The sequence below is a fragment of the Nicotiana tabacum genome, chromosome 19, assembly GCF_000715075.1.
Source record: "Nicotiana tabacum cultivar K326 chromosome 19, ASM71507v2, whole genome shotgun sequence".
NCBI lineage: Eukaryota > Viridiplantae > Streptophyta > Magnoliopsida > Solanales > Solanaceae > Nicotiana > Nicotiana tabacum.
In genome coordinates, this window is record NC_134098.1 from 94115914 (window position 1) to 94141211 (window position 25298).

Sequence of the window (25298 nt, forward strand, 5' to 3'; positions counted from 1 at the left end):
CAAGTGGCATTCTCAATTAAATGAACTAAGGATGCGCGGAAGGCACGGGAGAAACACCCTCTGGATAGCATAAGAGAAAAAACGAGCCTGACAGTTGTCAAAGGACAAAAAGAAACAGAATGAATGAAGACTGCAAAGAAGGGAAGATACATGAACCAGAGATAAATAAGGAAGGGAAATCGGGAGCGGTTATAAGGAATCTTTAGTCATAAATATACAGTTACGATTGTCTGTGGTAATGGAAAATCAATACAGTTAATGCCCTCTTAGTCCAAATTATGTATGATAGCCGTTACGATTGTAAGCTCCTATATAAGGATGGGAATTCCATTTGTAAAGACGGGTGACAATTATTACTGAAATTCATACTATAATTCTTTGCTTACTCTCTAAATTTTAGGCCTTGATTTTGGGAAGTGTTTGTCAATCCGTTCCACACTATTCTTTGTTAGTTATTTTCATCATTTCTTTTATTTCTCTTAAGATTATTAAGAAAGTGAAGTAAAACTTGGTTATTAGTAACCCGTTTTCTTCTAGATATTGACTCTGACCGGAAAATCTATTTTTTGTTAAACAAATTGGTTCCATTACCGGGAATCTGATAATCTTTTCACTTTAAAAATTATACTTTTTGATAACCAACTATGTCAACTGCTAACGAAAATAACCAGTTGAACCCACAAGGTGGAACTCCACCGCTCCTCTCTCAAACGGGATCCCCTCAGCGATCCCGTGGAGGTTCACCTGAAAGGTCTACATCGCACGTTGATGATCAACAAGGAGATGAACAAACTGTAGAGCAGGGCGCTCTAAAGAAATTGATTGCAGGACACGTGAATAGTGCTTTACAAGCTTTCGTTAGAGGATTTCCCAATGCGCCACAATCTCCTTCACAAGTCAATAAAACAACCCTAGAAGACCCGCACTTAGGGTTTGACAACTCTAGAGGTTGAGGAAATCCAAACGAATATCGCGATGGAGGGTCAGGTACACCAAATAATTCTAATCTACAAAGTTTGGCGCTAACTTTGCAGAAACAATTGAAGGGCAAAACGATCCCATAGAGCAAATACCTGGTGTGCCACCCGTGATCAAAAGGGTGGATATTGACAAGTATTCGAAACAACTTTGGAAGCCAAGTGCAGTGCCCTTGCCAATTCCTAAAAAGTTTAAAATATCTGATATTTCGAAATATGATGGAATGACCGACCCTCGATATCACGTAACTGCATTCACAATCGGCGTAAAAGGCAACGATTTAACCAAACAAGAAATTGAATCGGTTTTGGATAAGAAATTTGGTGAAACACTCAAGAAAGGAGCATTAACGTGGTATTCTCTTTTACTTGGAAATTCTATTGATTCTTTTGCTGAGCTTGCAGATTTATTTATAAAAGCACATTCGGGAGCTCAGAAGGTTGAAAAAAGGATGGAAGACATCTTTAAGGTAAAATAGGGGAATACAAAATTACTCAGGGAATTCGTACATAAATTCCAACGGGAGAGGATGATGTTACCTCGGGTACCTGATAACTAGGCAGCTATTGCATTCGCAAGTAATTTAAATGAGAAAAGTTCAGAAGCCACGAAAAGACTGAAAGAGAGTTTGCGGGAATTCCCAGCGACAACTGGGAATGATGTGTACAACAAATACAACACAAAGTTGCGGATAGAAGAAGATACGATCGCACAGTCAAGAACCGATGAAAGAGTAGGATCGAGATGTTCAAAATCAGAAAAAGGACCGGAAAAATAGGTACGAACCTTACATGCGACCTGCTAGGCAGGACCCTCGATCTAAACAAGAAAATACAAGGTTTGACTCAAGATCGAGGCAAAAAGACACGAGTTCTTCATCTAGGTTCAGAAAGAAACGGGATGCATGAGGCAACGAATCTGGTACACATGCAAGGGTAGGTGATTACAGCTTCAACGTCAGCACCTCTGAGTTAGTATCTATTTTAAGAGGTATGGGAGATAAGGTGCAATGGCCTAAAGAAATGAGATCAGATCCAAGCAAAAGGAATCCAGATTTCTTGTGTGAGTTTCACAACGATCATGGCCATAGAATAACAGATTGTAGACTACTGCAGGGAGAGGTCGAGCACTTGTCGAAGCAAGTTTATCTAACTGACATGTTTAGCGAGAAAGGAAGACAATCATATATGAAGAACAAACAAGAACTCCCAAAACCTCCGTCACCAAAAAGAACAGTTAATGTGATAACTGTGGTAGATGAGGTCAATGGTGTAACTTATACAGCTGCAAAAAAGATGTCAAAAGTCACGGTTACTCATGGGAAGCGAGTTCACCAAGTTTTAGATGGAGATAGTATAACATTCAATGATGAAGATGCGGACAGCTTGATGATTCCTCACAACGATGCACTGGTAATATCTTTACTTGTACACGATACTAACGTAAAGCGAGTTTTGATTGATCCAGGTAGTTCAATAAATATCATTTTACTAAGGGTGATGAAAAAAATGCAAGCTAACGACATGGTGATTCCAAAGGCACGGTCCTTGGCCGGGTTTGATAACTCAAGTGTTATCACAAAAGGGGAAGTTTTACTCACCAAGTTTGATGAAGGGGTTGTTAAGGATACGAAGTTCCAGGTGGTAGATGCGGACATGGCATATAATATAATTCTGGAAGACCATGGATTCACGACATGGAGGTTGTCCCATCCACATTACATCAGGTTATCAAATTTCCTTCATTATGGGGAATCTGTCAAATCAGTGAAGATCAACAAGCTTCAAGAAGTATTAACTCGGTGGTGGTTTAGAGCAAGGTAGTCAATGATATAGATGCAAAATAGCAACTATAGAACTCGGTTGAGGACATTGGTGCAAAAACCTCAACTGAAGGCATACCAGGACAGACTGATGTTGATTTGAGACCCGATGTTATTCAAGAGCCAGAGAAATATGAAAATATTAACACAACTGTTGAAGAAATCAAAGCTATAGTACTATTTACACATTGGCCAGGCAAAAAAGTTTATGTCAGAGCAAATTTAAGCCCATAAATGAAAGGTAAGTTAATCGAATTTTTACAAGCTAACGTAGATTGCTTCGCTTGGTCGCATTCAGATATGACAGATATATCACCGGAGGTAATGACTCACAAATTGAATTGTGATGACCCAAAAGGTCATCTTATGTTTTAGAACTCGAATCTGCGCTTTTAAGCCTTAAAAATATCATTTTTACCCTCCTCGATTTGCATGCGCAGTCCGGGCAGGTTTCCGGAAAGCTTTTATGTTGAAAACTAATGAAAATAAGAATTTTTTCCTTAAAAGTTGATTTTAGTTGACTTCGGTCAACATTTTTGGTAAACAAGCTCGGATCCGTGCTTTGACGGTCCCGGAAGGTCCATATCGATTTATGGGACCTGGGCGTATGCCTGGAATCGAATTCGGAGGTCCCTAGCTCAAGTTATGAATTTTTGATAAAAATTAAAAGTCTCGAAATTATTTGTTTTTCTGAATTGATTGATGTTTGGCATCGTTAGTACCGGGTCCGTATTTTGGTTTCGGAGCCCGGTATAGGTTCATTATGATATTTAAGACTTGCCTGTGAAATTTGGTGAGAAATGCAGTTGATTTGATGTGATTCGAACGTCCAGTTGAGAAAATAGTAGCTTTAAAGTGTTCTTGAGAATTTCATTTGATTTGGTGCTAAATTTAGAGTTCTAGGTGTTATTTTGGCGATTTGATCATGCGAGCAGGTCTGTATGATGTTTTTAGACTTGTGTGAATGTTTGGTTTGGAGCCCCGAGGGCTCGGGTGAGTTTTGGATAGGCCACGAGATGTTTTCGACTTTGGAAATCTGGTTTTTTCTGCAGAGTCTGGGTTCTGGCATGTCCTTTTTCGCGTTCGCGAAGGTCCTCTTGTGAACGCGAAGAGTAAACTGATGACGCAGTGATTTCTTCTTCGCGAACATGAAGGCTTGGTCACGAACGTGATGCGATGGGGGCATTACCCTTCGTGAACGCGACAAGCTCATCGCGAACGCGTAGTCCTAGGCACTAGGGAGGGGGAGTCAACCTTTTCTTCATCGTGAACGCGAATACTGTCTCGCGAACACGAAGACCAGGGAAGGGTAGCCTATGCGAATGCGAGCACTGTCTCACGAACGTGAAGGCTTGTCAGCCTATACTCTTCGAGAACGCGACAGTGCTCTTGCGAACGCGATGAACACTGTCGCCCAGCACTTAACAGAATCCAAACACGAGATTTAGCCAAAAATTCATTTTTCTCAAAAACCAAACGGTGTGAGGCGATTTTTCAAGAGTCATTTCTTCCCCAAAGTGTTGGTAAGTGATTCTAAACTATTTTCTTTCAATTACCCATTACATTTCTTGAATTTTGAACCTAAAATCTAGAGTTTTCATGGTAGAATTAGGGGTTAGGGTAGAAACTAGGGATTTTGGGAATTTGGGGATTTAGACCTCAATTTTAGGTCGGATTCCAAAATCAATTATATATTCGGGCTCGGGGATGAATGGGTAAATCGATTTTGGTCCGAACCTCGGGTTTTGACCAAGCGGGCCCGGGGTCAATTTTTGGACTTTTTGGAGGAAAATTTGGGAAATTTAATTTATGCAATATAATTGATTCTTTTGGCAATATTTGATATTATTGAGTCATTTTTGAATAGATACGAATGGTTTGGAGGTGAATTCCAAAGGAAAAGCTGTTATGGAGAATTAAGTGGCATTCAGAGCGAGGTAAGTGTTGTGTCTAACCCTGACTTGAGGGAATTAGGAACCTTAGATTACTTGCTAAGTGAAATCCATGTGAGCGGCGTATATTTGAGATGACGAGTACTTATGCGCCGCCAATTTACTTGTTTTCCACGTTTCTCCATTTTTCTTGTATTGTCTCATTCCTATTCCTAATTGCTACGTGTTATACTAGTGTTGTGAAATTTATCGTTCTTATCATGTTTATGGATTTTCTGGTGATAATTGAGTTTTTATTTCAAAGTTGAGATTGATATTATGGAACCAAATGTTGAAGTAAGGTTTGTACTTGTTATTTTATCTCCCTGTTGTTGTTTATGCATTGCATTATGGTAAGGGAGAGTGTAAAAGCACGGAGGGTGATGCCATGCCATATTATGAGTGTTAATGCACGAAGGGTGATGCCATGCCATGAGATGAGAGTTAATGCACGAAGGGTGATGTCGTGCCGTTTCTATTAATTTTATGGTGAGATTGAGAGTAAAAGCACGAAGGGTGATGCCGTGCATTTTTCCTTACTTTATTCACTATTCCTATTGATTCATGGTATATTGACTACTCCGGTGATCGTTCTGTTGTAGTTCTTTATATTGTATTCCCCTCAGTATGTTCCCCTCCCGACATTTCCTGTTTAGTTCTTCACTTCTGTTATTTGCATATACACTTTTAAATTGTACAGGTTGATTTATAGGTGCCTTGCCTTAGCCTCGTCACTACTTCGTCAAGGTTAGGCTTGACACTTACCAGTACATGGGGTTGGTTGTACTGATACTGCACTCTGCACTTTCTGTGCAGATTTTGATACCGGCTCGGGTTGATCGAGATTTTGCTATTGGTCCGCTGTCCGGAGACTCAAGGTAGATCTATTGGCGTTCACAAACCTTGAAGTCCCCGTCTATCTTTTATGTTCTATTGTTTCTTTAATTCAGACAGTTGCATTTCTTTCTAACTATTACTTATAGCAAATTCTAGAATGCTCATGAATTGTGACTCTAGATCCGGGTGGTTGTAATTAATACAGTTTTATGATATTCCGCCCTTATTACATTTCATCTTAGTTAATTATTGTTATTTACTGAATGGAAATAAGCAATTAGTTTAATGATTCTCTAACGTCGGCTTGCCTGGCAAGTGAAATGTTAGGCGCCATCACGGTCCCGTCGGTGGGAAATTTTGGGTCGTGACAGTTGGTATCAGAGCACTAGGTTACCTAGGTCTCACGATTCACGAGCAAGCTTAGTAGAGTCTGGAGGATCAGTACGGAGACGTCTGTGCTTATCTTCTAGAGGCTATGAAGTTTAGGAACAAGTTTCACTTCTATTCTTCTCTGTCCTGCGATTTTGCTTTCTCAATACTAATTGAACTCTTCAACTCTTAGTCTCTCACAGATGGCGAGAACACGTACCACTTCCTCAGCTGAGCAACAACCAGAGCCTCCAGTGACAGCTCCTACACGGTGCAGAGGTCAAGGCCGAGGCCGTGCCAGAGGCCGAGGCAGTGGCAGGGCCCAACCTAGAACCCGAGTAGCAGCCCCAGCAGTGGAGCCTAAGATAGAGCTTGACGAGAAGGTTCCAGCCCAGACTGTTCCTACCGGACTAGCTCAGGTTCCGGAGGGGTTCACTGCCACCCCAGTACTTCAGGATGCTTTGGTCCATTTGGTGGGCCTTATGGAGAGTGTGGCCCAGACTGGAGCATTTCTCATTGCACTAGCTGTCTCTTAGGCAGGAGGAGGAGCCCAGACTACCACCACTCCTACTCTGGAGCAGATAGCTCCCCAGTATTAGGCACCAGCAGCTTAGGCAGTTGGTTTAGTTTAGCCGGTTATTGCAGCACAGGTCGGAGATGGACCAGTTATGTCTTCTGAGACTTTATAGAGATTGGACAGGTTTACCAAGTTCTTTCATGTTCACTTCAGTGGTTCTCCTTGAGAGGACCCTCATGATTATCTTGACAGTTGTCACGAGGTTTTACGAAACATGGGTATAGTGGAGACCAATGGGGTCGATTTTGCTACATTTTAGATGACTGGTTCCGCCAAGAAATGGTGGAGAGATTTCTTGTTGACTAGACCAGCTGGGTCACCTGCTCTTACTTGGGACTAGTTCTCTCAGCTCTTCATAGAGAAGTTTTTGCCTATCACATTGAGAGGTGTGTCGCCGTCAGTTTGAGCGTCTCCAGCAGGGCAATATGACTGTTACTCAATATGAGACCCATTTTGTGGATTTGGCTCGTCATGCTATTCTTGTGCTTCCCACCGAGAGAGAGAGGATGAGGAGGTTTATTGATGGACTTGCTCAGCCTATCAGATTGTAGATGGCTAAGGAGACTGGGAGTAAGATTTCTTTTCAGGCGGCTGCTAATGTCGCCAGACGAGTCAAAATGGTTCTTACTCAGGGAGGTCAGGGGTCAGACAAGAGACCTCGTCATTCTGGTGAGTTCAGTGGTGCCTCATCTAGAAGCAGGAGTACTTTTGGTAGAGGCCATCCTCCCAGGCCGTTTCATTCAGTGCTTCAAGCATCCCACGGCTCAGGTGGTCGTGGCCCTCAGATGCATTATTCCAACCAGCTAGCCTACAGTGCACCTCTACTCCATAGTTATCAGGGTGGTTATTCTGGGTCAGCAGTCACAGCAGCCGAGGTTATGTTATACTTGTGGTGATCCGAGGGACATTGCTAGATTTTGCCCTCGAGCAACGGGTAGCTCACAGCATCAAAGTTCATGTGCCATGGTCCCGGCACCAGTTGCTACACCACCTGCTCAGCTAGCCAGAGGTAGAGGCCTGACTGTTAGAGGTGGAGGTCAGGCCATTAGAGGTGGAGACCAGCCAGTTAGAGGCCGTCCTAGGGATGTAGTTCAGGGTGGTGGGGCCCAACCCCGGTGTTATGCTTTCCCAGCCAGGCCTAAGGCTGAGTCATCTGACACTGTTATCACAGGTAATGTTTCAGTTTGCAGTAGAGATGCTTCAGTTCTATTTTATCCGGAATCTACTTACTCCTATGTGTCATCCTATTTTACTTCCTATTTGGTTGTGCGCCGTGATTCTTTGAGTGCTCCTGTGTATGTGTCCACACCAGTGGGAGATGCTATTGTTGTAGATCGTATTTATCGTTCGTGTGTGGTCACCATTGGGAGTCTTGACACTCGTGTAGATCTTATACTTCTCAACATGGTTGATTTTGATGTCATACTGGGTATGGATTGGTTGTCACCTTAACATGCTATATTAGATTGTCACGCCAAGATGGTGACCTCAGCCTTGCAGGGGTTGCCTCTAATAAAGTGGAGAGGGAATCTTGGCCATTCTGCCAGTAGGGTTATCTCTTATGTGAAGGCTCGGTATATGGTCGAGAAGGGGTTTCTAGTTTATTTTGCTTATATTCGTGATTCTAGTGCAGAGGTTTCTTCCATAGATTTGGTGCCGGTTGTTCGTGAGTTTCCAGAAGTGTTTCATGTAGACCTGTCGGGGATGCCACCCGACAGGGATATTGATTTCTGCATTGATTTGGCTACAGGCACTCAGCCTATTTCCATTTTGCCATATCACATGGCCCCGCTAGAGTTGAAAGAATTGAATGAGAAGTTGCAAGATTTGCTTGATAAGGGCTTCATTAGACCTAGTGTCTTGCCCTGGGGTGCACCGGTGTTGTTTGTGAAGAAGAAAGATGGATCGATGAGGATATGTATAGATTATCGGAAGTTGAACAAAGTCACCACCAAGAACAAATATTCATTGCCGAGGATTGATGATTTATTTGATCACCTTCAGGGTGCCAAGTTATTTTCAAAGATTGATTTGAGATCTGGCTACCATCAGTTGAGGATTAGGGCATCCGATGTTCCTAAGATAGCTTTTCGGACTCGGTATGGGCATTATGAGTTTCTAGTGATGTCATTTGGGCTGACAAATGCCCGAGCAGCATTCATGGATTTGATGAACCGTGTGTTCAAACCCTACTTGGATTCCTTTGTGGTTGAATTTATTGATGAAATCTTGATCTACTCCCACAGCCGAGAGGAGCATGAGCAGCACCTTCGGATCGTTCTTCAGACTCTGAAAGACAGCTAGTTATATGCTAAGTTCTCAAAATGTGAGTTTTGGTTGAGTTCAGTTGCTTTCTTTGGTCATGTTGTATCAGCAGAGGGTATTCAGGTGGATCCTAAGAAGATTGAGGTAGTCCAGAACTGGCCTAGACCCACATCAGCTATAGAGATCCGTAGTTTCCTGGGTTTGGCGGGCTATTACCGTCGATATGTGGAGGGTTTTTCATCCATAGCAGCCCCATTCACCAGATTGACCCAGAAGGGTGCCCCGTTCAGGTGGTCAGACGAGTGTGAAGCGAGCTTTCAGAAGCTCAAGACTACTTTGACCACGGCACCGGTATTGGTGTTACCCACAGGTTCAGGATCTTATACATTATATTGTGATGCATCTCGTATTGGTCTGGGTGCAGTATTGATGTAGGATGGCAAGGTTATTGCATATGCTTCACGGTAGCTGAAGGTTCACGAGAAGAATTACCATGTTCATGATCTAGAGCTGGCAGCCGTTGTTCACGCGCTGAAGATTTGAAGGCACTATCTTTACGGTGTACCATGTGAGGTATTCACTGATCATCGGAGCTTGCAGCATTTGTTCAAGCAGAAGGAACTCAATTTGAGGTAGAGGAGGTGGCTGGAGATATTGAAAGACTATGATATCACCATATTGTATCATACCGGGAAGGCAAATGTGGTGGCCGATGCTTTAAGTAGAAAGTAAGTAAGTATGGGTAGCCTTGCATATATTCCAGTTGGTAAGAGACCGCTTGCATTGGATGTTCAGGCCTTGGCCAACCAGTTCGTGAGGTTAGATTTTTCTAAGCCCAGCCATGTTCTAGCTTGTACAGTTGCTCGGTCTTCTTTGTTTGAGTGCATCAGAGATCAACAGGATGACGATCCTCATTTACTTGTCCTTAGAGACACAGTGCAACATGGTGGTGCCAAGCAGGTTACTATTGGAGATAACAGAGTTTTGAGGATGCAGGGTCGTATTTGTGTGCCTAATGTGGATGGACTTCGTGAGTTGATCCTTGAGGAGTCCCACAGTTCTCAGTATTCTATTCATCCGGGTGTCGCCAAGATATATCAGGACTTGAGGCAGCATTATTGGTGGAGGCGAATGAAGAAGGACATAGTTGCCTATGTAGCTCGGTGCCTAAATTACCAGCAGGTAAAGTGTGAGCATCAGAGACCTGGTGGTTTTCTTTAGAGGTTAGATATTCCTGAGTGGAAGTGGGAGCGTATCACTATGGATTTTGTTGTTGGACTCCCACGGACTCAGAGGAAGTTCGATACAGTTTGGGTTATTGTGAACAGGCTCACTAAGTCAGTGCATTTCATTCCTATGGCAGTTAACTATTCCTCAGAGCAGTTGGCAGAGATTTACATTCGTGAGATCGTCCGTCTTCATGGTGTGCCAATGTCTATTATTTCTGATCAAGGTACGCAATTTACCTTGCAGTTTTGGAGGGCAGTTCAGCGTGAGTTAGGAACGCGGGTTGAGTTGAGCACAACATTTCATCCTCAGACGGACGGGCAGTCCGAGCGTACTATTCAGATCTTGGAGGATATGCTCCGCGCTTGTGTTATAGACTTCAGAGGATCGTGGGATCAGTTCTTGCCCCTTGTAGAGTTCGCCTATAATAACAGCTACCAGTCAAGCATTCAGATGGCTCCCTATGAGGCATTATATGGTAGGCGGTGTCGGTCACCAGTTGGGTGGTTCGAGTAGGGAGAGGCTTAGTTGTTGGGCACAGACTTAGTACAGGATGCCTTGGATAAGGTCAAGATTATTCAGGATCGACTTCGCACAGCTCAGTCCAGGAAGAAGAGTTATGCCGACCGTAGAGTTCGTGATGTTGCATTCATGGTCGGAGAGAGAGTGTTACTTCGGGTATTACCCATGAAGGGTGTAATGAGGTTCAGGTATATTGGACCTTTTAAGATTCTTGGGAGAGTAGGAGAGGTGGCTTACAGGCTTACGCTGCCACCTAGTTTAGTAACTGTTCATCCGGTATTCCATATGTCCATGCTTCGAAAGTATCACAATGATCCGTCCCATGTGTTAGATTTCAGCTCTGTCCAGTTGGACAAGGATTTGACTTACGAGGAGGAGCCGGTGACAATTCTAGCTCGGCAAGTTCGCCAGTTGAGATCAAAGAGTTACCCTTCAGTTCGAGTGTAGTGGAGCGGTCAGCCTATTGAGGCAGCTACTTGGGAGTCCGATATGCGGAGTAGATATCCCCACCTTTTCACCAGCCCAGGTACTTTTCTATGCCTGTTCGAGGACGAACGGTTGTTTTAGAGGTGGAGAATGTGATGACCCAAAAGGTCATCTTATGTTTTAGAATTCGAATCTGCGCTCTTAAGACTTGAAAATCTCATTTTTACTCTCCTCGATATGCGTGCGCAGTCCGGGTAGGTTTCAGGAAGGCTTTTATGTTGAAAACTAATGAAAATAAGAATTTTTGCCTTAAAAGTTAATTTTAGTTGACTTCGGTCAACATTATTGGTAAACGGGCCCGGATCCATGCTTTGACGGTCCCGGTAGGTCCGAATCGAATTATGGGACCTGGGCGTATGCCTGTAATCGAATTCGGAGGTCCCTAGCTCAAGTTATGAATTTTTGATGAAAATTAAAAGTTTGGAAATTATTTATTTTTAAGAATTGACTGATGTTTGGCATTGTTAGTACCGGGTCCGTATTTTGGTTCCGGAGCCCAGTATAGGTTTATTATTATATTTAAGACTTGTCTGTGAAATTTGGTGAAAAACGGAGTTAATTTGACATTATACGGACGTCCAGTTGAGAAAATAGCAACTTTAAAGTGTTCTTGAGAATTTTATTTGATTTGGTGCTAAATTTAGAGTTCTAGGTGTTATTTTGGTGATTTGATCATGCGAGCAGGTCCGTATGATGTTTATAGACTTGTGTGCATGTTTGGTTTGGAGCCTCGAGGGCTCGGATGAGTTTCGGATAGGGCACAAGATGTTTTAGACATTGCAAATCTGGTTTTTTTCTGCAGAGTCTAGGTTCTGGCATGTCCTTCTTCGCGTTCACGAAGGTCCTCTCATGAACGCGAAGAGTAAACTGATGAGGCAGGGATTTCTTTTTCGCGAACACGAAGGCTTGGTCGCGAACGCGAAGCGATGGGGGCGTTACCCTTCACGAACGTGACTAGCCCATCGCGAACGCGTAGTGTTAGGCACTGGGGAGGGAGAGTCAGCCTTTTCTTCATCGCGAACGCGAACATTATCTCGCGAAGGCGAAGACCAGGGAAGGGTAGCCTACACAAACGCGAGCACTGTCGCGCGAATGTGATAGTGCTCTCGCGAATGCGATGAACACTGTCGCCTAGCACTTAACAGAATCCAAACACGGGATTTAGCCAAAAATTCATTTTTCTCAAAAACCAAACGGTGTGAGGCAATTTTTCAAGAGTCATTTCTTCCCCAAAGTGTTGGTAAGTGATTCTAAACAATTTTATTTCAATTACCCATTACATTTCTTGAATTTTTAACCTAAAATCTAGAGTTTTCATTGTAGAATTAAGGGTTAGGGTAGAAACTAGGGATTTCGGGAATTTGGGGATTTAGTCCTCAATTTGAGGTCGGATTCCAAAACCAATTATATATTCGGGCTCGAGGATGAATGGGTAAATGGATTTTGGTCCGAACCTCGGGTTTTGACCAAGCGGGCTCGGGGTCGATTTTTTGACTTTTTGGAGGAAAATTTTTGAAAATTTAATTTATGCAATATAATTGATTTCCTTAGCAATATTTGATATTATTAAGTCATTTTTGAATAGATACGAGTGGTTTGGAGGTGAATTCCAAAGGAATAGCTGTGATTGAGAATTAAGTGGCCTTCGGAGCGAGGTAAGTATTGTGTCTAACCCTGACTTGAGGGAATTAGGAACCTTAGATTACTTGCTATGTGAAATCCATGTAAGCGACGTATATGTGAGGTGACGAGTACTTATGCACCGCCAATTTACCTGTTTTCTACGTTTCTCTATTTTTCTTATATTGTCTCATTCCTATGCCTAATTGCTACGTGTTATACTACTGTTGTGAAATTTATCGTTCTTATCATGTTTACGGATTTTCTAGTGATAATTGAGTTTTTATTTCAAAGTTGAGATTGATATTATGGAACCAAATGTTGAAGTAAGGTTTGTACTTGTTATTTTATCTCCGTGTTGTTGTTGTTTATGCATTGCATTATGGTAAGGGAGAGTGTAAAAGCACGAAGGGTGATGTCGTGCCATATTGTGAGTGTTAATTCACGAAGGGTGATGCCGCGCCATATTGTGAGTGTTAATGCACGAAGGGTGATACCGTGCCATATTGTGAGTGTTAATGCACGAAGGGTGATGTCGTGTCATATTGTGAGTGTTAATGCATGAAGGGTGATGTCGTGCCATGATATGAGTGTTAATGCACGAAGGGTGATGCTGTGCCGTTTCTATTAATTTTATGGTGAGATTGAGAGTAAAAGCACGAAGGGTGATGTCGTGCATTTTTCCTTACTTTATTCACTATTCTTGTTGATTCATGGTATATTGACTGCTCCGGTGATCGTTCTGTTGTAGTTCTTTATCTTGTATTCCCCTCAGTATGTTCCCCTCCCGACATTTCCTGTTTAGTTCTTCACTTCTGTTATTTGCATATACACTGTTAAATTGTACAGGTTGATTTGTAGGTGCTTTGCCTTAGCCTTGTCACTACTTCGTCGAGGTTAGGCTCGACACTTACTAGTACATGGGGTCGGTTGTACTGATACTGCACTTTCTGTGCAGATTTTGATACCGGGTTGATCGAGATTTTGCTATTGGTCCGCTGTCCGGAGACTCAAGGTAGATCTATCGGCGTTCACAAACCTTGATGTCCCCGTCTATCTTTTATGTTCTATTTTTTCTTTAATTCAGACAGTTGCATTTCTTTCTGACTATTACTTGTAGCAAAATCTAGGATGCTCGCGAATTGTGACTCCAGATCCGGGTGGTAATAATTAATACAGTTTTATGATATTCCGCACTTATTACATTTCATCTAAGTTAATTATTGTTATTTATTGAATGGAAATAAGGAATTGGTTTAATGATTATCTAACATTGGCTTGCCTGGCAAGTGAAACGTTAGGCGCCATCACGGTCCCGTCAGTGGGAAATTTCGGGTCGTGACATGAATGAGGACCTATCATACCCACATGTCAAGCTAAAGAAGAGGAAACAAAGATCCTTCAAAAATCAGGTAATCCAAGATGAGGTACAAAAGCTTATGAAAACTTGTTCGTTACGAGAAGTAAGGTACCCTAACTGGTTAGCTAATACCGTAGTAGTTCCTAAAAAGAATGGAAAATGGAGAGTTTATGTAGATTATACTGATCTAAATAAAGCTTGTCCTAAAGATTCATTTTCTCTACCACATATAGATCAACTAATCGATTCTATTGCAGGACATAAGCTTTTGAGTTTTTCAGTTGCATATTCAGGATATAACCAAATAAAAATGGACTCTCTAGATAAAGAAAAAACTTCGTTTATCACAGACAGATGGACTTACTATTATAAAATCATGCCCTTTGGTTTAAAAAATGCTGGAACCACGTATCAAAGGTTGGTGACCAAAATGTTTCAAGAGGACTTGGGAAAAACCATGGAAGCCTACATTAACGATATGTTGGTCAAGTTAACACATGCGGGAGATCATTTTCAACACTTGTCAGACACTTTCGAAATTCTCCGCAAATACAATATGAAGCTAAATCCAGAAAAATGCTCTTTTGGCGTGGCTTAAGGTAAGTTTTTAGGCTTTCTCGTTTCTAACAGAAATATTGAAGTGAATCTTGTGCAGATCAAAGCTTTCGAAGAAATACCAGAGATACTCACGAGCAAAAAAGAAATGCAGAGATTAACAAGAAGAATAGCAGCCAGGGGGAGGTTTATATCAAAGTCATCAGAAAAGAGTTTTAAATTCTTTTCAGTATTGAAAAAGCAGAATCAATTTGAATGGACTGACGAATGTCAACAAGCCCTCAAGGACCTTAAATTGTATCTGTCAAATACGCCATTGCTAGCCAAACCAAAAGACGATGAAATGCTTCTCATTTATCTTGCTGTGTCAAGTGTAGTATTGGTACGAGAGGATAAAGGTAAACAATCCCCAATTTATTATGTTAGTAAATCTTTGTTAGATTCTAAGACACGGTATCCCCACTTGGAAAAGCTTGATTTAGCATTAATCATGGCATACAGGAAGTTAAGACCTTATTTCCAATGTCATCCCATTACTATAATAACTGCTTTCCTCCCTGAAGAATTGTCACGACCTAAAATCCCACCACAGGCGTCGTGATGGCACCTAGTCTCTAAGACTAGGTAAGCCAATTTCAATTATATTTTTGGAGCCATTTCTTTTTAATTAAATAAGTAACCAAAACTAACAACGGAACAAATATGAATGTACAACCTCCCAAGACTGGTAGTACTGAGTCACGAACTCTAACTGAATACATGGAATGATCACGAGGACCGATTATACAATACTGTTTGATTAAAAATTAACAGTACAATGAAATGAAAAGATTCCAAGGGACTGCGATGACCAAGCAGCTCTACCTTGAATCCTTACGATCCTGCTTTAACTATGCTCAAGTCCGATGTCTCCAATACCTGGCTCTGCACAAAAATGTGCAAAAGTGTAGTATGAGTATACCACGGTCGGTACCCAGTAAGTATCAAGACTAACCTCAATGGAGTAGAGACGAGGTACAGTCAAGACACTCACTAGTCTAATAACATGTGCAACATAATATACAAAATAATAGGAAATAATTAATAATAAGGGCAGGATAAAACAACCAGTGTTATGCACAACAGACAACAAGAATACCATTAATATCACTCAACAATTAATAAACACAATTACACCCAATTAAATCAAGTCCTTCAAATAAATGTCTTTTACATATAATTCTTCTAGATAACTCTCCTTCAAATATAATTTTCTCAAATAATTATTTTTCGAATATAATTCTTTCAATAAATCTTTTCAAATATAATTTCCTCAAATAAATATCTTTCAAATACAATTCTTTCATATAATACTTTCTAAGTAAAAATCATTCCAAATAAATATTTTGAATATAATTCTTTCAATTAAAAAGTCACCATGTGACACCTAATTTCATAATCATAAAAATACAGGTCTCGGCCCTTTTTCATATTTCCACGGCACCTTGTGCCCATAATTAAATCATCATACTTCCCCGGCACCTCGTGCCCTCATTTCATATCACAACTGCACGGACAATTCACGTGCTAATTATCATTATCATTTTATCACAATACCTCGTGCCCACATTTTATATCACAACTGCACGAACAATTCACGTGCCAAATATCCTCATTATTTACTAATGGCACCTCGTGCCCACATTTCATTTTATAAACCGCTTGGCAATAGCCACATGCTCTCAATTTCAACATAAATCAGATTGTTATCAATTTACCAACAACATGACAAATTACACAAGGTATAAAAGTAAACACAAGAAAATCACAACATCACATGAAAATTATCAACACCACAACCCCACATCATCACATGTCATCCCTGACAATAGCCACCCTTATCGCTCCTATTGCCACCCTTATCACTCCTATATCCACCCTTATCACTCCGCCCAGACAATATCAATAGCTACCCTTATCGCTACTATTGCCACCCTTATCACTCCGCCCAGACAATATTCCACCAAACACAACCATAGTGAAATGCCACCCTTATACCCACATAATATCAACGGTGAAATGCCACCCTTATATCTTCAAAATAATAATTAACACAACACAACAATTTACACGAAAAATTATCACGGCAACATAACAACATCAATTCATATCACAATTTTCCCAATGGCTACAACCAAAATTTCAAAGATACAACCAAGTCAATTAATTTTACAACAAATAGTCGAAGGCTCCACACAATGTGTACAACACCCAAAAACAATCAACAGAGATAGAAAATACTCAATATAAAGCAAAGTTTTTATTAACTCTAAATTTTTAATAATTATATAAACACCTCTTCTTAAGCTCATTTAATTAATTATTTGCAGAGGGAAAAATCCAAAATGAAATTAAATTCCAATAATTATCAAACCAGCAAATTCACGAAATTTCACAAATAATCAAATAACAATCACATCAACTTGTCATATAACAACAGAGTCAACAACAAGGATTTAGGCACGACAAATAGATGATTAAATATGTGCCAACAATTATCCAATTTACTACACAATATGCTCAAGACGTTAACTCAATAAAATTTGCACATATAAACCAAGTACGTGCTCGTCACCTCGCGTACATGGTATTCAATTACACAAATTGAACATAAGACTCAATGCCTAAGGGGAAATTCCCCCACTCGAGGTTAAGAAAGACACTTACCTTTTTGAAGTTAGGTCAATATTCTAAAATAGCCTTCTTGCTTGAATTGACCTCCGGACAACTCAAATCTATCCAAATTAATTGTATAACTTCATTAAAATTCATCGGAAATAATTTTGGATAATAATACGTCGACTTAAAATTTTATTCCAAAAAGTCAACAAAAGTCAACGCGGGACCCGCCTCTCGGAACCCGACATATTTTTTATGAAATCCGAACACCCATTCCGATATGAGTTCAACCATACCAATTTTATTAAATTCCAATAACAAATCGACCTCCAAGAGGGTTTTCTTAAATTTAAACCAAGAGGGTTTTCTAAATTTTTCAACCCAATTCACTAATATAGTGATAAAAACAACAATAGATTCATGTAATTTAACAAAAATCAAGTTAGGAATTCTTACCCCATTGTTTTCCTTGAAAAACTCTCGAACAATTGCCTCACCCGAGCTTCCTTGGTCCAAAAATGGAAGAATGACACGAATTTGGACTTTATTCTGCTGCCCAGGGATTTGTTCTTCGCGTTCGCGAGACTCCCCTCGCGTTCGCGATGAACAAATTCTTCAAAAGTCATTTTCAAACTCTTCTCAGATAGCCTATAGTATAATGGTCATAACGTTTTGTACAAAACTCCAAATAATGAATGGTTTGACTTTCTGAAAACTAGACTCCAAGGACTATAACTTTCTTATGTTGCTCATCTCCCAATTCCTTATAGATTATGAGATATAAGCTTCCAACGTCAACCCTGTGCAACAGAGATTTCCAAACTCTTCCCGGACAGCCTATAGTGTATCCACCATACCTTTTGGTATACAACTCCAAATGACAAATGGTTTACCTTTCTGTAAACTAGACATAAAGAGCTACAACTTTCATTTTTGGATCATATCCAAATTCTTTATAGACTGCGAGATATGAGCCTCTAAAGTCAGACGACGAACAACAAAATTTCCTAGCAAAATCCTTCTTCGCGAACGCGAGAAGCTCCTCGCAAACGCAAAGAACAACACCAGAACCAGCAACCAGCTGCATCAAAACACCCAAACTTGGTCCGGAACCACCCCGAATCAAACCCGAGGCCCCCGGGACCCCGTCCAATCGTACCAACCAGTCCCAATACATAACACGAACCTGCTCGAGGCCTCAAATGACATCAAACAACATCAAAGCCACGAATCATACCCCGATTCAAGCCTAATGAACTTTGAAATTTCAAATTCTATATCTTGTGCTGAAACACATCAAATCAATCTGGAATGACTTCAAATTCGGCACACAAGTCATAATTGACATAGCGAACCTATTCCAATTTCCAGAATCGGATTTCGGCCCCGATATCAAAAAGTCAACCCCCCGGTCAAACTTCCCAAAAACTCATCTTTCGCCATTTCAAGCCAAATTCCTCTACGGACCTCCAAAATAATTTTTCGGACATGCTCCTAAGTTCATAATCACCATACAGAGCTATTGACATCATCAAAATTCCATTCCGGAGTCGTCTTCACACCATTTCGACTAGGGTAAAAATCCTAAGACTTAAGCATCCGTTTTGGGGACAAAGTGTCCCAAATCACTCCATATCATCCGGTAACTGAATTCAACAACGAACGCAAGTAAATACACATAATAAGAAGATGCTTAGGGCCTTATGTCGCTAGGCGTGGCTTAAATTCTTAAAACGACAAGTCGGGTCGTTACAGGAATACATTGCATAAACAAGAGTTATCAGGTAGTTAGCTAAATGGTCAATAAAACTCAGTGAGTATGATATCATACATCAGCCCAGAACTGCGATAAAATCATAGGTTTTAGCAGATTTCGTAGAGGATTTCAGCATGAATTTAGTTCCTGAAGTAGAAAAGGAACTACAGGTATTCACCGAATCTAATCCAGGGACTTGGACTTTATTTACCGATGGTAATTCAAACGTTAAAAGAGCGGGTTTAGGAATTGTACTAACTCCACCTTCAAGAGAAGTCATAAGACAAGAAATAAAGTGTTATCCAATCACTAACAATGAGGCAGAGTACGAAACTGTGATTGCAGGTTTGGAACTGGCATAAGAACTTGGTATAGAGCAGATTGTGATCCAAAGTGATTCACAGTTGGTGGTTAACCAGATGCAGGGGACTTACGTGGCAAGAGAAGCGCGAATGCAACAATACCTAGAAAAGGTACGGGAATTACTTAGACAATTTCAGTCATGGAAGGCTGTGCAGATACCCAGGGAAGAAAATGCAGAAGCAAATGCGTTGGCAAATCTCGTGTCTGCCACGGATGTAACAAATGCAGAAAATGCTATCGTAATACATTTGTTTCATTTGGCACTTGACCAAGACAAGAGTGAGGTAAATTTTAATAAATTTAACTTGGGATTGGAGGAACAAATTTGTGAACTTTTTGCAGTATGGAATCTTACCCAAGGACAAGAAGAAGTCACAATTGCTTCGCCAAAAAGTCGCCTGGTATTGCTTAATTCGTGGAAGTTTATATCAAAAGATGTTTGGCGGACCTTTAGCATGGTGCCTTGGCCCATCGCAAATGGAGTATGTGATGAGGGAAGTACATGAGGGGCACTGCGGAAATCACGTCGGGGGAAGATCATTGGTAAAAACATTAATAAGAGTAGGGTATTACTGGCCAAAAATGGAAGAAGAAGCAGAAAGCTTTGTAGCTAAGTGCGATAAATGTCAAGGATATGCCAATAACATGTACCGCCCAGCAGAATTGTTACATTCAGTTATTTCACCATGGCCTTTCATGAAGTGGGGCATGGATATTGTAGGCCCGTTACCTCAAGCTAAGGGAAAGGTACTAAAATCATAGAATTCTTTCAAAGTTGGCAGATCAAACGGATTACGTCCGCACCTTACTACCCTGCAGCTAATGGACAAGATGAGTCGACAAACAAAGTTATCATTAATAACTTGAAGAAGAGATTATTAGAACCAAAAGGCAAATGGCCAGAAGTGTTACCGGGGGTGTTGTGGGCCTATCGAACAATAGCGAAAACAAGTATGGGTGAAACTCCATTTTCGCTTGTTTATGGTGCAGAAGCTTTAATTCCAGTAGAGATAGGTGAACCAAGTATAAGATACACACATCTTACTGAGGAAGCAAATAAAGAGGAGATGCGAGTAAATTTGGATCTATTAGAAGAAAGGAGAGAAGCATCATTAATTCGAATGGCGGCTCAAAAACAAATGATTGAGCGATATTACAACAGGAAAGCTAATTTGAGATACTTCAAGATTGGGAACTTCGTCCTCAAAAAGATATTCCGATCGACAAAAGCGGCCAACGCAGGAAAGTTGAGTCCAAATTGGGAAGGCCCTTATAGGGTTAAAGGTATCGATGGAAAGGGAGCATACGAGTTGGAAACCATAGATGGCAAGGTACTATCATCAAACTAGAACGCAGTTCACTTTAAGAAGTACTACTTCTAGACAAGGAAAGTACCATGGTCAGGTATCACGCAAGTTCAATTTTGTTTTCTTCTTTTAAATTTTACTAACCATTTAGATGATAGGCAAAAAGCTTGCCCATACCAAATGATGATATTAGACCCAAAAGGCACGTGGAATACTGAATTATTCCGGTCTAGGTTACAACATTTCTGATGGAAAAGGGGTTATGCAATCAATATATAACTAAATGTCTCCGAGTCCCGTTCGTATTTTCCTTTTCAGGAAATGGACCAAAAGGAAGGAATAATCTAGTGTTTAAGATTTCATACTTCAAGGCTCCAACACTGGGGGACTATGCATATAGAAGAAAGCAAAAGTCGCGAAAAAGCATACTTCAGTTTAGCCTGAATCAAAAACCTTGAAGAAACAAACCTGTGGAATTTCTCAAAGGAGTGTGAACTCGCGAAAAGGATGCAAGATATTACATGTTCCTGTGAGTTTTAGGTTAAGGCAAAAATTTAATCACGGGATAATAGACCCGATTTTGTATTTACTCACGGGATAATAGACCCGATTTTGTATTTTTAAATCTGCTACAATAAAAGCAGTTATGAAAGTGTTGTACGAGCGATCATGAAAATAAAGTATGAAATTTATTTGAAAGTTCAAAATATAAAACTTCCTCAAATTATTTCTTTTTTCATGTCTACTCCATGTTTCATATATTTGCACCAATATTAAGATAAGACACCATCTTCATCAGTGTCGTTAACATAAAAGGTCCCTCTTTTATAAAACTCCGTGTTTATGAAAGCCACAGTTTGTTAAGGCATTCTTAAATGCAAGAAAAAGATCAAACATCCAAAAATCAAAGAGCATAATATGTGGCAAAAGCAACCGAAACGTTTATAAAAACAAAAAGGTGCTAATCTGTCATTAAATTTCCAAAATTAAGCTTAGGGAAAAAATAACATACGGAAGTCCCAAATAAAAGCTGACAAAAAATAGGGGAAAGGAGAAAACTAAGGAGCATCATCAACGGGGTATCATCAACGAGAGAAGAAGGATTAACTTGAGCATAAGAGGCTTGAACATCGGCTCTACCAGGAACAAGTCCATCCCTATCACCCTTGGAACCTTCATCTTCGGGTGAGGAAAAGCTTTGACATTGCTGAGTTTTATCAATTACTTATTTAGCCTTAGCAATCTTAGTATTAAGGTCAAAACCCTCCTGGTTGGCTTTAATTAGAGTCTCGAGGCGAGTGTTCAAAAAGGCCCAGCTCACATCCAATGATAGCTAATCCTCGAGATCCTCATAATCCTTCTCCCACTGATCAACCTCAGCTCTCAACTCTTCTTTTTCTGCTTTCGAGGTATCAAAGTCTATCTTTAAAGGAGAAAAAGAACTTTCCATGAATTTAATTTTATCTGCAGAGGCACGGAGATCCTCCTGAGCTTGGGTAAGCGTCAAACCCAATTCTCCCCCGTAAACCTCTTTTTGATTAAGGAGTTCTTTCAAACTCCTTATCTCTTCAGTTGCCTTGGAAAGTTGTTCAACAAAAGAGGATTCCAGTATATCCTTGTCCTTCCCAACCTGACTGGAATAGGTTTTTTCAACCGCTAGCTCGGCAGAAACCATCCTCAATTGATGCTCCAAAGCGTTCTTCTCTTCTGCAAGAACTTCCTTTTCCAGTTGAAGACCTTCGAATTGTTCCTTCCAATTGTCAACCTCGGTGCGCAATTCCATAACTTGCTGGTCTTCTTGAGAAACTATTTTCATAAGCTCGGTACCAATCAAATTAATATGCAAAAAAGTAAAGGAAGAAGAGTTATGAATAAGGAAGAAAGAGGAACAGAAATATAAGCTTGTACCTTCAAAGAAGAATGAACGATGTCGTTCATTAAATTCAATGAGTTGCGTCTTTCTAATTTCTTCTTCTCCATGGGGCCAATCAGTGGCTTCAACCACACGTCGGCTTGACCAGAGTTTCTCAGTAAGTTCCCATCTTCAGGGACCTCAATTATGACCCTTTTCATCTCCCTCCTACTGCTAGAAGGTTCGGACTATGTATGACAAACAATCAAGGGAGTAACAACCGGAGTAACATCAGGCAAAGGCACTGAGGTGTTGACGGTAGATGAAGCTAGAAGGGAAGCAAGAGGCAATTCTTCAGAGACAGGCCCGAAAGCTTCTTCACCCTCGAAGCCTTGATCAAACAATCTATCAACAGAACTTGGTAGGGGGTCAACAATATCTTCATCAGAAATCACTAAAGGAACGTTCTCTGGCTCATCTTTGAGTCTGAAAGGAATTGCACTGGAGGGAAGGTCATGAGAGGAGGGTGCCTCATCATCAGAAACCACGCGTCTCCTGACGCGTGGCTTTCTCCCCTAAGATCCTTCCTTTGTTTCTTCTTCATCGTTAGAGCCACGGGCTTCGCCAGTTTTCATTTTGGAGGAAGAAGCACTTAGAATCCGTTCCTGAGCAAGACTCACGGAAAGTCTGGTTGATTGAACAGATGCGGGGCTAATACCACGAATAGCAAATCCTATCAAAAAGGAAAGGGAATGATGAGAAATTCTTGTATAAACAAATATAAGAAAAAGAAGAACTATGAAGGTAAAACGTACCATGTGTCTTCACTTTCCAATCATATTTTTGAGAAAGGAATTTCCACGATCTTTTGTCCATAGGGGCAGCAGTTAACATTTCTTCTACCCAAGCACGAAAGTCGGGAATCTCATCAAAAACTTTCATGGTTGCTGCAAAACGGGTACGTGATTACAAGAAATTATGCAAGGTATATAGAAAAATAGAAAAGAAGAAGAAAACTTACGTGCAAAATTCCATTTTCTGGGAAAGGCATGTTCTCTTCACCCACTAATCCACTAGTGGGAGCAGCAATGAAACGGGCATAACAGCCATGGTCTCGATCATCTTTAGGGCTAACCAGCATCCTCTTACTTCTACCTACGAGAGAAAAGACCCCTTCACGAAACAACTTGGGGGAGTAAAGCTGAAGCAAGTGCCGAAAGGTAAAAGGGACAGAACAGATCCAACAAATAATGCAGGCAAGAAACGGTCCTCCATACAATGGGGCCAATCTGACCAAGACACACATTGAAGTAACGACAAAACTCAATGATTACTAAATCAATATGAGACTTAAACCCCAAAGTAAAAGGGTAGGTATAAAAAAAAAGAGTAACTAGCATGATAAGAGGTGGTTCTCTGATTGGCACCAGGGACTAAAACTGGGAAATTCGATTTTCAATGGCGCTCTCGTCGAACCAAGGAAAGTAGACCGGTAGTGATCAAACTTGGATAAAGTTCAGCAGGGTTGAGGGAAGCTATAGAAGAAACTTGATTTCTCATTGTTTCACGGTCAGCTACGAAAGAGAATTCTTGGAGAACACTTTTTGCAACTGTAGGTTCACGCACAAGTTCATTTAAATCCTTATTCTAAAAAGAAGATCTGGGGGTTAAAGGAACCCTAGGTTTAGAAGAAGATGTCCTAGAAGAACTACTTTGAGAAGAGGAACCATGGTTAGACAGTGAACCAAGGCTACAGAGTCTACCACCTCTCTTACTTCTAGTAGGGGTAGTAGAAGGAGGCAGTTCATCAACAATCACAACTTTGCGAGGATTTGACGTGGTCGAAGACATGATTATCCAAGAAATTACAGAGGAAAAGATGCAAAAATACAAAGAAAGCATAATATAATGGATGCTGAAGAAGGAAAACTTCAAAAAAATCAAAAAGAACGAAGTATTTATAAGAAGATATGACCGCCGTTAAAACTGGTCATTATGAAGTGTCTTAATGGAACCGTCACTTCGTGACTGGCACAACTGTAGGGAAAGAACCCTAAAAGGCGCTGAGGAACTGTAGAACCAATCGTAAGAGGACACATGGCATGTGCATTAAATAGATATGACAAGCGACACATCGATTCTGAGAAAGGCATGATGATGCTCGAGAAGCGGAGGCAATGAATTCCCGCCATAAAAACTTACCACTTCCCGAATATTCAATTGAAAATATTCAGAAAGTGAGGGGACTATCCGTATTGGTAGAAAAAGTAACGACACGTGGAACGACATTAAGCTGACGAGGCATGGATTGTGAAGCGTCGATATAGCGACAAGTGGAATTCTCAATTAACTGAACTAAGAATGCGCGGAAGGCACGGGAGAAACACCCACGGGATAACATAAGAGAAAAGAATCGAGCCTGGCAGTTGTCAAAGAAAAAACAGGAATGGAATGAATGAAGACTACAAAGAGGAAAGATACATGAACCAGAGATAAATAAGGAAGGGAAATCGGGAGCGGTTATAAGGAATCTTTAGCCATAAATATGCTAGTTATAATTATCTATGGTAATGGTAATTAATACATTTAATGCCCGTAATTATTCCAAATTAAATATGATAGCCGTTACGATTGTATGCTCCTATATAAGGATGGGAATTCCTTTTGTAAAGACGAGTGACGATCATTACTGAAATTCATACTATAATTCTGTGCTTACTCTCTAAATTTCTGGCCTTGATTTTGGGAAGTGTTTGTTTCATACTATAATTCTTTGCTTACTCTCTAAATTTCCGGCCTTGATTTTAGGAAGT

The 25298-nt window shown here is 40.6% G+C and overlaps 1 protein-coding gene across 1 annotated transcript; it reads left to right on the forward strand.

Annotated features, from left to right (window-relative positions):
- Nucleotides 1-644: 644 nt before the first annotated feature.
- On the forward strand, nt 645-20675 carry LOC142173599 (uncharacterized). The gene is made up of 7 exons (XM_075239223.1): nt 645-948; nt 1035-1332; nt 1928-2768; nt 14650-14947; nt 19339-19610; nt 19669-19869; nt 20109-20675. The coding sequence occupies exons 1-7, from the start codon at nt 645-647 to the stop codon at nt 20673-20675; spliced, it is 2781 nt and encodes a 926-aa protein (XP_075095324.1).
- The last annotated feature ends 4623 nt before the right edge of the window (nt 20676-25298 follow it).